This window comes from Malus sylvestris, chromosome 6, assembly GCF_916048215.2.
Source record: "Malus sylvestris chromosome 6, drMalSylv7.2, whole genome shotgun sequence".
Classification (NCBI taxonomy): domain Eukaryota; kingdom Viridiplantae; phylum Streptophyta; class Magnoliopsida; order Rosales; family Rosaceae; genus Malus; species Malus sylvestris.
Window position 1 is genome coordinate 22982157 of NC_062265.1, and position 14762 is coordinate 22996918.

Consider the following 14762-nt stretch of genomic DNA (forward strand, 5'->3'; position numbering starts at 1 on the left):
AATGTAATGGCATTTTCATAATTTTATCTCCATTTCCGGAGAATTCTAATTTGTTGAATTGGGTATAGTGCGACCCACGGAGGGAGGGGAATTTTTCTTCTCCCTTACACTATGTTTGGATAAGGGAAATAAACTCAGAATTTGGATTAAAGTCAAAATTTGTAAATTGACATGCACCAGTTCCCTTGTTTGGATTCATAAACATAGAAAGTTAGAATTTCCGCGTGGAAAAAAACTTGGAATTTGGGACCTCCAATTCCCGAGTTTAAATTCCATGTAAATAGGTGTCATTTCTCAATTTCTATAATTGAGAGTTTAAAAATAACAAATTCAGTATTCAATTCCATTGTTCTTTTAGGTTAACCAAACAAGAAAATTCACAAATTCTAGAAAATAAAATTCCGTCATTTCAATTTCCGTCATTTTAAAATTCCTTAGTAAACTTAAATTTCTTCATCTAAAATTTTTTTTTTATCTTTTCCAAAACATAGTGTTATCTTTTCCACCGAACCTTTTCCATAACAATCTTGCTCTCTCTATCTCGGCTCACACTCCCCCGAGAACACGAACACCACCACCATCGTTAATTTCTCGACAATTTCAACCACCAACCACTATCATCGACACCCCACAACTTCCCAAACACCATCCAACTCGTTGTTTAGCGAGATTCGAGGAAAAACTCCTTGGTTCAAGAAAGGAGATGAGCTTTGTAGAAAGACCAAGATTTTTAGGGCAATTTTGGTCATCTTTCGACCTTGAAATTTGTGTAATCTTGTTCCTCTCTTCTTGATCTTCATTTTAATATGTGGATCATCAGTTTTTGTTGAGAAATGAGGAAGTTATGGCGAATAGAAAATTTTGCAAAAAACTGGCCAAAAACTTAGCTTCCGGAGTGATCGGCAGATCGGGTTGGGCTTGGTTCGGTCGGGTCTGGTCGGGTCAGTCAGATCGGACCGTTGACTTTACTAATGTTACTATTGACCGGTCAACATTGACTGTTGACTATTTTCAAGAATTGGTCCAAGGAATCATCTTAGGATATTTCAATGCGCTTATTCCAAATTCGCACATTGTTTTTCAAAATAATTGTGTTAATAGAGTTTTACTAATGGGTTCATTTATAACTTAGGTACGAGTAGTTCTAGAGGCCCTATAGGACAAGCCTAGATAGATGAGGACTTCATTGACGATCAGTGAGTGGACACTTAGTTGAGAAAATTTCATTTATCTAAATTTCTAAGCATACCTAGATAAATATGATTTTAGTTATATTTTAAGGATTGCATCGATATCTTCAGAGTTATGATTTATAATTATGAGTTAGTTAGACATATTTGGAGATTTTATTGCCAGACTTATGATTTATGATATATAGTTTATGATTTATAATTTATGACAATGACGATTGCATGATTGTTATTCCTTTCTTATTACTTATCTTGTGCCATGCATACACCCGTACATAATTAAAATATTGTACCACATCCATGGTCGTAGGTAGGCCTGGCAAACGGGTCGTGTCAGTCGTGTTCGTGTCGTTTTTGTGTAACACCTGTTATCTTAACGGGTCGTGTCATGTCACACCTGTTATCTTAACGGGTCCTTAACAGGTTGGGTCACTTTACCAAACGAGTAAAGTGACCCGACCCGTTATGACCCGTTAAGAAAAATAATTTTTTTTTTCTTAAATTTGCACATACCACACATTGTCACATAAATAATACTTCAAAACATTAAAACACATTTGTTGTTTAAGTACTACATCTACACTCGAAAATAAGAGCCTCAAAAAAAATACATCCATACACTACTAATCTATTACAGATATTAAATGTGCAAGGATATGCAAAATGAAAGCGTTTTTGTTTTCAAAGTTGTGAAACCTTTCTCAAAAGTTTAAACCTTGCCAATGGAACTCAAAACTTAAAGAAAGTGACCCACTAGAGTGTTTATTCGTACTTTCATTAAGTATAACATAAGATTTTGTGGTATCCACAAGTGTAAATATTTTAAATTGAAGATCGAATTCATTCATTGTATTCATATAGGGTCAAGGAGTGTAGTTGTAAAAAATCATCAAAATCGGAGTTAAAATAACCGTTAAATTGTGATTTTTCGTTTATAACCGTCGAAAAGTTTTATCTCGTTACTTAATCTTTAAATGTTTGTTTTTTGCAAATTTTTGGCGTACAAACAAGTATGACGGTTAGATCGTTGAAACTAGTTTCGTAGAATGCGTATCTCATCAAAACAATAGATTCAATAACACTTAAGAGTTTATTCTTACTTTCATTAAGTATAACATAACATTTTGTGGTATCCACTAGTGTAAATATTTTAAATTGAAGATCGAATTCATTCATTGTATTTATATAGGGTCAAGGAGTGTAGCTGTAAAAAATCATCAAAATCGGAGTTAAAATAACCGTTAAATCGTGATTTTTCGTTTATAACCGTCGAAAAGTTTTGTCTCATTACTTGATCTCTGAATGTTTGTTTTTTGTAATTTTTGGCATATGCAATCTCGAAGTATATACAAACATGTTTGACAATTGGATCGTTGAAACTAGTTTCGTAGAATGCGTATCCCATCAAAACAATAGATTCACTAACACTTAAAGATTTTATTCATACTTTTATCAAGTATAACATAAGATTTTGGGGTATCCACTAGTGTAAATATTTTAAATTGAAGATCGAATTTATTCACTATATTTATATAGGGTCAAGGAGTGTAGCAGTAAAAAATCATCAAAATCGGAGTTAAAATAACCGTTAAATCATGATTTTTCGTTTATAACCGTCGAAAAATTTTGTCCCGTTACTTGATCTCTGAATGTTTGTTTTTTGCAATTTTTGGCATATGCAATCTCGAAGCATATACAAACAAGTTTGACGGTTGGATCGTTGAAACTAGTTTTGCAAAATGCGTATCTCATCAAAACAATATAATCACTAACACTTAAGAGTTTATTAATATTTTCATTAAGTATAACATAAGATTTTGTGGTATCCACTAGTGTAAATATTTTAAATTGAAGATCGAATTTATTCATTGCATTCATATAGGGTCAAGGAGTGTAGCTGTAAAAAATCATCAAAATCGGAGTTAAAATAACCGTTAAATCGTGATTTTTCGTTTATAACCGTCGAAACGTTTTGTCTCGTTACTTTATCTCTGAATGTTTGTTTTTTGCAATTTTTGGCATATACAATCTCGAAGTATATACAAACATGTTTGACGGTTGGATCGTTGAAACTAGTTTCGTAAAATGCGTATCCCATCAAAACAATAGATTCACTAACACTTAAAGATTTTATTCATACTTTTATCAAGTATAACATAAGATTTTGTGGTATCCACTAGTGTAAATATTTTAAATTGAAGATCGAATTTATTCATTGCATTCATATAGGGTCAAGGAGTGTAGCTGTAAAAAATTATCAAAATCGAAGTTAAAATAACTGTTAAATCGTGATTTTTCGTTTATAACCGTCCAAAAGTTTTGTCTTGTTACTCTATCTCTGAATGTTTGTTTTTTGCAATTTTTGGCGTATGCGATCTCGAAGTATATGCAAACATGTTTCACGGTTGGATCGTTGAAACTAGTTTCGTAGAATGCGTTTCCCATCAAAACAATAGATTCACTAACACTTAAAGAGTTTATTAATATTTTCATAAAGTATAACATAAGATTTTGTGGTATCCACTAGTGTAAATATTTTAAATTGAAGATCGAATTTATTCATTGTATTCATATAGGGTCAAGGAGTGTAGCTGTAAAAAATCATCAAAATCGGAGTTAAAATAACCGTTAAATCGTGATTTTTCGTTTATAACCGTCGAAACGTTTTGTCTCGTTACTTTATCTCTGAATGTTTGTTTTTTGCAATTTTTGGCATATACAATCTCGAAGTATATACAAACATGTTTGACGGTTGGATCGTTGAAACTAGTTTCGTAGAATGTGTATCCCATCAAAACAATAGATTCACTAACATTTAAAGATTTTATTCATACTTTCTTCAAGTATAACATAAGATTTTGTGGTATCCACTAGTGTAAATATTTTAAATTGAAGATCGAATAGGGTCAAGGAGTGTAGCTGTAAAAAATCATCAAAATCGGAGTTAAAATAACCGTTAAATCGTGATTTTTTGTTTATAACCATCAAAAAGTTTTCTCCTTTTACTCTATCTCTGAATGTTTGTTTTTTGCAATTTTTGGCGTATGCGATCTCGAAGTATATACAAACATTTTTGACAGTTGGATCGTTGAAACTAGTTTCGTAGAATGCGTATCCCATCAAAACAATAGATTCACTAACACTTAAGAGTTTATTCATAATTTCATCAAGTATAACATAAGATTTTGTGGTATCCACCAGTGTAAGTATTTTAAATTGAAGATCGAATTCATTTATTGTATTCATATAGGGTCAAAGAGTGTAGATGTAAAAAATCATAGAAATCGGAGTTAAAATAACCGTTAAATCGTGATTTTTCATTTATAACCGTCGAAACGTTTTGTCCCGTTCCTTGATCTCTGAATGTTTGTTTTTTGCAATTTTTGGCGTATGCGATCTCGAAGCATATGCAAACAAGTTTGACAGTTGGATCGTTGAAATTAGTTTCGTAAAATGCATATCTCATCAAAACAATAAATTCACTAACACTTAAGAGTTTATTCATATTTTCATTAAATATAACATAAGATTTAGTGGTATCCACTAGTGTAAATATTTTAAATTGAAGATCGAATTCATTCACTGTATTTATATAGGGTCAAGGAGTGTAGCTGTAAAAAATCATCAAAATCGGAGTTAAAATAACCGTTAAATCATGATTTTTCGTTTATAACCGTCGAAAATTTTTGTCCCGTTACTTGATCTCTGAATGTTTGTTTTTTGCAATTTTTGGCATATGCAATCTCGAAGCATATACAAACAAGTTTGACGGTTGGATCGTTGAAACTAGTTTTGCAAAATACGTATCTCATCAAAACAATATATTCACTAACACTTAAGAGTTTATTAATATTTTCATTAAGTATAACATAAGATATTGTGGTATCCACTAGTGTAAATATTTTAAATTGAAGATCGAATTCATTCATTGTATTTATATAGGGTCAAGGAGTGTAGTTGTAAAAAATCATCAAAATCGGAGTTAAAATAACCGTTAAATTGTGATTTTTCGTTTATAACCGTCGAAAAGTTTTGTCCCGTTAATTAATCTTTAAATGTTTGTTTTTTGCAATTTTTGGCATATACAATCTCGAAGCATATACAAACAAGTATGACGGGTAGATCGTTAAAACTAGTTTCGTAGAATGCGTATCTCATCAAAACAATAGATTCACTAACACTTAAGAGTTTATTCTTACTTTCATTAAGTATAACATAACATTTTGTGGTATCCACTAGTGTAAATATTTTAAATTGAAGATCAAATTTATTCATTGCATTCATATAGGGTCAAGGAGTGTAGATGTAAAACATCATCAAAACGGAGTTAAAATAACCGTTAAATCGTGATTTTTCGTTTATAATCGTCGAAAAGTTTTGTCCCGTTATTTGATCTCTGAATGTTTGTTTTTTGCAATTTTTGGCGTATTCGATCTCGAAGCATATACAAACAAGTTTGGCGATTGGATCGTTGAAACTAGTTTCGTAGAATGCGTATCCCATCAAAACAACAGATTCACTAACATTTAAAGATTTTATTCATACTTTCTTCAAGTATAACATAAGATTTTGTGGTATCCACTAGTGTAAATATTTTAATTTGAAGATCGAATTCATTCATTGTATTTATATAGGGTCAAGGAGTGTAGCTGTAAAAAATCATCAAAATCGAAGTTAAAATAACCGTTAAATCGTGATTTTTCTTTTATAACCGTAAAAAAGTTTTGTCCCGTTACTTGATCTTTGAATGTTTGTTTTTTGCAATTTTTGGCATATGCGATCTCGAAGCATATACAAACAAGCTTGATGGTTGGATCGTTGAAAATAGTTTGACCAAATGCGTATCTCATCAAAACAATATATTCACTAACACTTGAGAGTTTATTAATATTTTCATTAAGTATAACATAAGATTTTGTGGTATCCAGTAGTGTAAATATTTTAAATTGAAGATCGAATTCTTTCATTGTATTCATATAGGGTGAAGGAGCATAGCTGTAAAAAATCATCAAAATCGGAGTTAAAATAACCGTTAAATCGTGATTTTTCGTTTATAACCGTCGAAACGTTTTGTCTCGTTACTTGATCTCCGAATGTTTGTTTTTTGCAATTTTTGGCATATACAATCTTGAACTATATACAAACATGTTTGACGGTTGGATTGTTGAAACTAGTTTCGTAGAATACGTATCCCATCAAAACAATAGATTCACTAACATTTAAAGATTTTATTCATACTTTCTTCAAGTATAACATAAGATTTTGTGGTATCCACTAGTGTAAATATTTTAAATTAAAGATCGAATTCATTCATTGTATTTATATAGGGTCAAGGAGTGTAGCTGTAAAAAAATCATCAAAATCGGAGTTAAAATAACCGTTAAATCGTGATTTTTCGTTTATAACCGTCGAAAAGTTTTGTCTCATTACTTGATCTCTGAATGTTTATTTTTTGTAATTTTTGGCATATGCAATCTCGAAGTATATACAAACATGTTTGACAATTGGATCGTTGAAACTAGTTTCGTAGAATGCGTATCCCATCAAAACAATAGATTCACTAACACTTAAAGATTTTATTCATACTTTTATCAAGTATAACATAAGATTTTGGGGTATCCACTAGTGTAAATATTTTAAATTGAAGATCGAATTCATTCATTGTATTCATATAGGGTCAAGGAGTGTAGCTGTAAAAAATCATCAAAATCGGAGTTAAAATAACCGTTAAATCGTGATTTTTCGTTTATAACCGTCTAAAAGTTTTTTATCGTTACTTGATCTGTGAATGTTTGTTTTTTGTAATTTTTTGCTTATGCGATCTCGAAGCATGTACAAACAAGTTTGACGGTTGGATCGTTGAAATTAGTTTCGTATAATTCGTATCCCATGAAGTTCAATGGTGTGTGTGTGTGTATATATATATATATTTATTTATTAAGTAGATTTAAATCTATTTATTTTGTATGTATAATTATTATAGTTTTTAGGGGTATAAAATTTAATTTAAAATTTAATATATATATATATAAATATAACTATTATAGTTAATATTTTGGGGGTATAATTATTATAGTATATATAATTATTATAATTATTATAGTTAATATATATATATATATATAATTATTATAGTTTTTAGGGTTATAAAATTGTTAAATTAATATATATAATAATTATAGTATTTTTTTTAGGGTTATAAAATTATTAAATTAATATTCTGCTTATCGTGTATCGTGTTAACCACGTGTATACCCGAAACAACCCGTTATCTTAACAGGTGCTTATTGGGTTACCCGATAACGACCCGTTTCATTATCGTGTCAACCCGAACACCTGTTAATTTCGTGTCGTGTCGTGTCGGGTTATTGGGTCGTGTCAGGAATTGCCAGGCCTAGTCGTAGGACACAACTTACATGTGTATGAGTATTTTTAGCTTGTTCACATAGTGGCCATGTCCTTCTAGCTTGTCATTTCCTCGAGATTACTCGGCAATGACTTGATTATATTTCCAACTTACACTAGCTATGGGTAGTGTGTAATTATATTTCCAGCTTACACTAGCTACGGCTAGTGTGTGATTGTATATCAGCTTACATGTGTATTGGGGTGAGGGTATTACATTTGTACTCTCAGCTTGTCATTACTAAGATATTACTCAATAATTACATGATTCCACAATTATATTCTCAACTTGCCATTGCCTCGAGATTATTGGCAATGACATGATTATATTATCCAGCTTCCACTAGCTACAACCACTACAACAAAATTATATATAACTGGCGGTTCAAAAACCGACAAAAAACATATATTACTGTCGGATTTTAAGCAAAATCCGACAGAAAATGGATGCAATGACGGGTATAATAAGCGACAGAATTGCATGCGTCAGGAAATGAACTTTCCAACAGAAAATACTCTAAAACCGACAGAAATCATGTCGGTTATAATCGACATGATTTTTATTTATAATAAATAAATAAATGAATTCCTGTCGGATAAAACCGACAGAGAATTTATTATAAAAATAAATAAAATCATTCTTGTAGGCTAAAACCGACAGAAAATATGTTAATAATAAAAAAAAATTATTTCGGCATTTTCCATATTCCCTGCATTCACCATTCGGAACCTCGCCGGAGCTCGATCTTGGAAACCTGTTGTGGGATTTTGAAGAGAGCGAGAGAGAGAGAAAATATTAGAAGAAATGAAGCAAGAGGGGGAAGAAGAAGAAGAAGAAGCAATAGCAAGAGAGAAAATACCAAATACACAATACCCATAATATCAAACAAACAACTTACATCCGCTCCGCATTGGGGTCGTACAAGGACATGTTCAAAACAGCTTCCGAGCAAAATTCTGGTAATCGTTCATTGGAGCCACAACATGTCCAAGAGGTTAAAGATGCAAGTCCGCATGCAAGGAAATATGTTCGAAGTTCAAAGGAAGCACATGAAAGAAAAACAAAACACATTGATCATGTTCAGAGTAAAAGAAGACTTGGTGCTAGTGAACCAGATGTTTCATCAACTAAAGATGATACCAGAATTAAAATAGTGCATGCCAGAGATGAATATGATTTACCACTGAAAGACGGCTTTTCTACTGTCGCTCCAGATGCCCACCGTAAAAATTCCAAGGATGTCAAGTCCACAAAGTCAGAGGAACGTGTTACAGATATGAAAGTAAAGATAAAGATATCAAAAAATGAAGCTTTAATTTGGACAATACTCGAATTGGTAAGAGGAAAGACATATTTGAAAATTCAAATCAAGCAAAGAATGCAAGTGATGGAGGTAGAGCTTCAAATCAAGAGAGAAAATACCAAATACACAATACCCATAATATCAAGCAAACTGAACCATAATCTCTCTTCCATCAACAACTCTCCCTGAAATCAAATTCAATTAATTAATTACAAAACCCTATCTTCTAATTAAGCTCATAAGAGGCCTATGAGAGAGAGAGGAACCATCGAGCTTCTCCACTGCCTTATGCGCCTCGTCCTGATACTTATATCGGACAATAGCAAATCCAAGAGAATCGCCAGTCCTCCAGTCTCGGGGAATGAAGACATTGACGACCTTGCCGTACTTGTCGAAGAGCGGGAATAGGTCATCCGCGGTGGTTCCTGGTAAACACAAACCAAACAAAGAGAGAGAAAGAGAGTTAGGGCTTTCAGAAAGGGGATGGAGAAGGAGGAGAAGGGTAAAAGGGGAATTACGAAAAGTGATGTTGAGGACGAGGAAGAAGTAGGTGTCTCTGATGTCCGGAGGTCCGGATCGACCGAAGTGCGACATCTCCGAGAGGGATTGGAGTGGCGAGCGTGTGTTAGTCTGCGACCAGACTAGGGATCGGGAGATCTAGGGTTTGTAATTTGTGGTGGGGGATTTTGGGAGCACAATGAAAGGGATTTAAGAAATTGGGCGGATGTGGGTATAAAAAGAAATGAACCAAAAGGGGCCGGATGTGGGTATAAAAAAAATTTCATTACTGTTGGTTAAAATCGATAGAAACATTTTTTAAAATATAAACTGACGGAAAATTATCATTCCTGTCGGTTAAAACCGACAGAACAAAAAATGCCGACAATATTCCCCCCAAAATTCCCTCCCAAAATTTTAAATTCCCCCCAAAATTTTGTTACTATTTAAAAAAATAAAATAATAATTGTTTGGTTTAATAAATAAATAAATAAAATGTATTTAAGTAGAATAAGTTTTTAAAAATTAAATAAATAATTGTTTTTTTTTGTCGAAAATAAATAATTATTTGGTTTAATAGATAACTATTAACTACATCTTGTAAACTTTTTTTTTTGTCATGTTCATTGTTAATTTGGATAATCCAATTAAAATATTCCCAAAAAAATTGAACATTTTGCTGTTATTTACTAATTGTGTGTATCTTGTAAACGTTTTTTTTTATATTTTGCCATGTTCTTTATAAAATAAAAAAACCTTATTTATTATGGAATCTGTTTGGAAATCACCCTACTGTTGCCATACAACAACAACAAAATGAAATCTTATCTTACTAAAATAAATCAATTATATAAATAATAGAACACCACTCAATTTTTTTCGCTACACTCCTCGACCCTATAAGAATGCATTGAACAAATTCGATCTTCAATTTAAAATATTTACAGTATAACATTAACTCTTAGTGTTTGTTAAATCTATCAATTTGATAGGATATGCATTCTACGAAACTAGTTTCAACGATCCAACCGTCAAATATGTTTGTATATACTCCAAGATCACATACCTAAAAAATCACAAAAAACAAACATTTAGAGATTAGGTAACAGAACAAAAGTTTTCGACGGTTATAAACGAAAAATCATAATTTAACGGTTATTTTTGCTCCAATTTTGATGATTTTTTACAGCTACACTCCTCGACCTTATAAGAATGTATTGAACAAATTCGATCTTCAATTTAAAATATTTACACTATTTATACTTAATGGAAGTATAACATTAACTCTTAAGTGTTTGTTAAATCTATCAATTTTATAGGATATGCATTCTACGAAACTAGTTTCAACAATCCAACCGTCAAATATGTTTGTATATACTCCACGATCGCATACCTAAAAAATCACAAAAAATAAACATTCAGATATTAGGTAACAAAACAAAAGTTTTCAACGGTTATAAATGAAAAATCACAATTTAATGATTATTTTAGCTCTAATTTTGATGATTTTTTATAGCTACACTCCTCGACCCTATAAGAATGCATTGAACAATTTCGATCTTCAATTTAAAATATTTACACTAGTGGATAATTTTTTATACTTAATGGAAGTATAACATTAACTCTTAAGTGTTTGTTAAATCTATCAATTTGATAGGATATGTATTCTACAAAACTAGTTTCAACGATCCAACCGTCAAATATGTTTGTATATACTCCGAGATAGCATGTGTAAAAAGTCGCAAAAAAAAAAAAACATTCAGAGATTAGGTAACGGGACCGTGAGTGAAAAAAAAATATTTAAACCATTTGTTTATTTATTTATAATCAATATAACATTTTAAAATAATAAAATAGTCAATTTCTGTCAGTTATAACCGCCACCATTAACTTAAAAACCGCTAGAATATGTTAAAAATATTAAAAAAAGAAAAGAATTCAAAAATACTGAGGGTTATAATAATTTTACGGCGATTAAATCCGCCAGGAATTTATGTCGGATATATCCGACAGAAAGTAACTTTAATCCGACAGTAAATAAATTATGTGTCGGATATATTTTATCCGTCAGAATGGCTTATTAACCGCCAGGATCGTCCGACACCTAAAGCTATTATTGTAGTAGTGAGCTAATGGATGATATTGTACGCTATGCCATTGGTATGTATCAGCTCGTTGTATATGTATCTATCAGCTCTTAGTGTTTACAGGTGTATATATATATATATATATATATATATATATATACACTTTTTAACTTTTATGGCATGCTTAGGTTTTTCAGAAATCATAAGTAGTATTAGATGTGTTCTTAGTACTGAGGGTTAATATGTTCAAAAAGTAAATAGTTTTTTAAAACTTTATTTTTTGTCCATTCACATTTTTATGTTTTGCGCCCACTTAGGAATCAGTAGTAGTTGATGTGAGCATATTCAACGTCAAGGCATATTCCCAGGCTCTCAAATGTCCTCGCTAATGTGAAATGACCAAAATGTTCCTAGAAGGGTGTGTATCGACTTTTGTTGACTTTATTTGTCGTGACACGTGTGACGTACTAATTAGTATATTATCGTGGCACTCGTCACTACGAACTCGTGGGCTCAAGTGGAATGATAATTGAACTTAACATGCAGCTTTAATGGGTTGTTCAATGCAAGGACATTTTCGTAAATTTCTCTCCATTTTTGGAGAATTCTAATTTGTTGAAGTGGGTGTAGTGGGACCCACCGGGGGTGGATCTTTTCTTCTCCCTTCTCTTTTCCCCTGTGGCCCTGTGCCCTTTCCGTCACACACAATTTGGCCTTGAGTTTTCACTTTTTGGTATCCAGCTTTTTTTATTTTTTATTTTTTTAACTGAAGTATTTTTTAGAAAAGTAAAAACGAAATAGTTATCCAACAACCCATCTAATCGTTTTTTATATAGAAATGATCTTCTATTTTTAAACTAGTCTAAACTTTTAAAAGCGAGATTTGATCTCGATGCATAAAATAAATACATGTACTCTAGCCAATATGATTACAACCTCTTGACAAAATCGAGATCCGTCCCATTTAATCCGATGAGGATAAGGTTGGAAATAGCAAATTCAAACCTGCCATCAATTGTTGCTATCTCAAACTGTCTGTTTGGATCATGGTCCAAAAGCACAACAAGCCCACTTCATCCTCCATTTCATGTTATAGCTAATATAACTACGATCACGTCTGTTATTTTTTCCCCAAAATGGAGATCCGTCTTGTTCAATAGAACTACTATTAATCCTACCAATCATAATAGAAGTGATGCAGGACCATCAAACCCTACTGTACACAGACCACATTTAGTACCACTACCACGCCTCACAAATTGTTGCTTATCCCTAACTGTCCGTTTCGATCGTTGCCCAAAAGCAGAGGAAGCCCACTTCATCCTCCATATCCGGCAATTATTACCGCCGACGAAATTCCCAAAGCCCACATGGAAGCGAGTGGGACAGCGAAAACAACAACGAGCGAACCTGCGCGGGAATATGACTGATGTGGCGAGACCTCATGGGCCATCAAGTACGCAATAATTTCCGACCAAAGCTCACGGCACAATCACCTTTGACGCCCCAAAATTTGACCGTACTCGGATGAGAACTTGGCTGGCAACTGTCTCAATGCCGAGCTTACATGTAACGGATACATGATAATAAAAAATAACGAGTAAATTATAGTAATAGTTCATCAATTTTAATTTAATTAGAGTAATGGTTATTTAACTAAAAATTCATTACTATTGATTCCTTAACTCATTAAAATATGCAGCTATGATCTTTTTCGTCAACTTTGTTAGAACTTCCGTCAAAATGAGTAACGTGTCATATACGTGAGGTTGAATCAAGGGGCAAATATAGAAAATCAAATAAGAAAAATTGTATTAATGACCCATTAACTTTAGTCCAACTGGAGAAATGGTCCATAAGCTTTAACCCAATTGAAGCAATGATCATAACTGTTCTAAAAATCCTCGTCTAGGCGCTAGGTGGCTGGTCACCGTCCCAATTAATGCCTAGGCATTTGAAAATTAAAAAGGACGTCTAAACCTATTGGGGCGCCCGCCTAGGTATCAGCCTTGGTTGCAACTCACTTAGACAGAAAATAGATAATTTTTATTTTGAATTATATTTTTTTAATTGTAAGAGACTTGTTGAATACTTAAATAAACATATATTATAGGCTTGTTTTTCACGTTTTCATTATGTTTCAATACTTCATAATATATATCATTATTTTGTAGTTTACAATGAAATTATATATATTTTAATTATAAACAGACACTTATTTACATGAAATATAATAGATTTACTTAAATCTGCCTAGTTCACCTAGGTGCCCGCCTAGGCCCCGTCTAGCCGTCTAGGTGCTAGGCCTTAGCTCGCAGCTCGATTAGCGCCTAACGTCTTTTAGAACCTTATTTTCAATATAACTCATTTTGAAAAAATTCTGACGGAGTTGACGAAAATAACTATTATATGTTTTGATGAGTTGATGGACCAATGATAATGAATTTTTAGTTGAGGGACCCTTGCTTTAATTTGGTTAAAGTTGATGAACCATTACTACAATTTACTCAAAAATGACTTATACGTAATGACTTATAAAGTTGATGGACCAATGATCATGTGATGTTTCATTTTAATAAGAGATGTGCTATTCATACATCTCATTTTACTTCTTACACACTTCTTATTAATTTTTATCATTTGATTTTCTTAAATTCATTAAATTCGACGATCAAAAATTAAAAAAAATGTGCGAGAAGCCAAAAAAAAAGGATGTGATATCCACACACCCCATTTTACTTCTCACACACCTTTTGAATTTTCGGCCGTCGGATCGAATGAATTGAAGAAGATCAACGGATATAAATTATCAAGGATGTGTGAGAAATAAAATAAAATATGTGGATAGCACATCAAAAAAAAAAAAAACGTGTGATATCACAACTCTTTAATAATGCATATTTATATCATTTTTTGACATGACATAATTTTATTAGGACTTGGATTGTCTGCCCTCTTAGTTATGGTGCCTTTCCAGCACTTCTATTTTGTGCGATCACGGTTAAGCCACGTCAATATTTTATATTAATTTTTTAATAAGATAATAAGACAAAAAATAATAAAAATATAAAATATTGAAGTGGCTTAATCGTGACCGCACAAAATAGGAGGGCATGGATCGGCACCACAACTAGGACGGCAGACAATCCAAGTCCATTTTATTAGACGGAACGCAGCGGGTAACTGTGATTCTTTTCCGAGCTAGTCATTCGCATCAACGCCAGGAAGAATGGCACTAGTGTAATATAGCTTCAAAGACAAGGGCAATTACGCACCAG

At 32.3% G+C, this 14762-nt stretch overlaps 1 protein-coding gene across 1 annotated transcript; it reads right to left on the bottom strand.

Annotated features, from left to right (window-relative positions):
• Positions 1-9040: 9040 nt before the first annotated feature.
• On the bottom strand, positions 9041-9528 carry LOC126627498 (serine/arginine-rich splicing factor SC35-like). Its single transcript, XM_050297077.1, has 3 exons — positions 9418-9528; positions 9166-9324; positions 9041-9084 (listed from the first exon to the last, which is right to left on the bottom strand). The coding sequence occupies exons 1-3, from the start codon at positions 9491-9493 to the stop codon at positions 9041-9043; spliced, it is 279 nt and encodes a 92-aa protein (XP_050153034.1). The 5' UTR covers positions 9494-9528.
• Positions 9529-14762: the final 5234 nt, after the last annotated feature.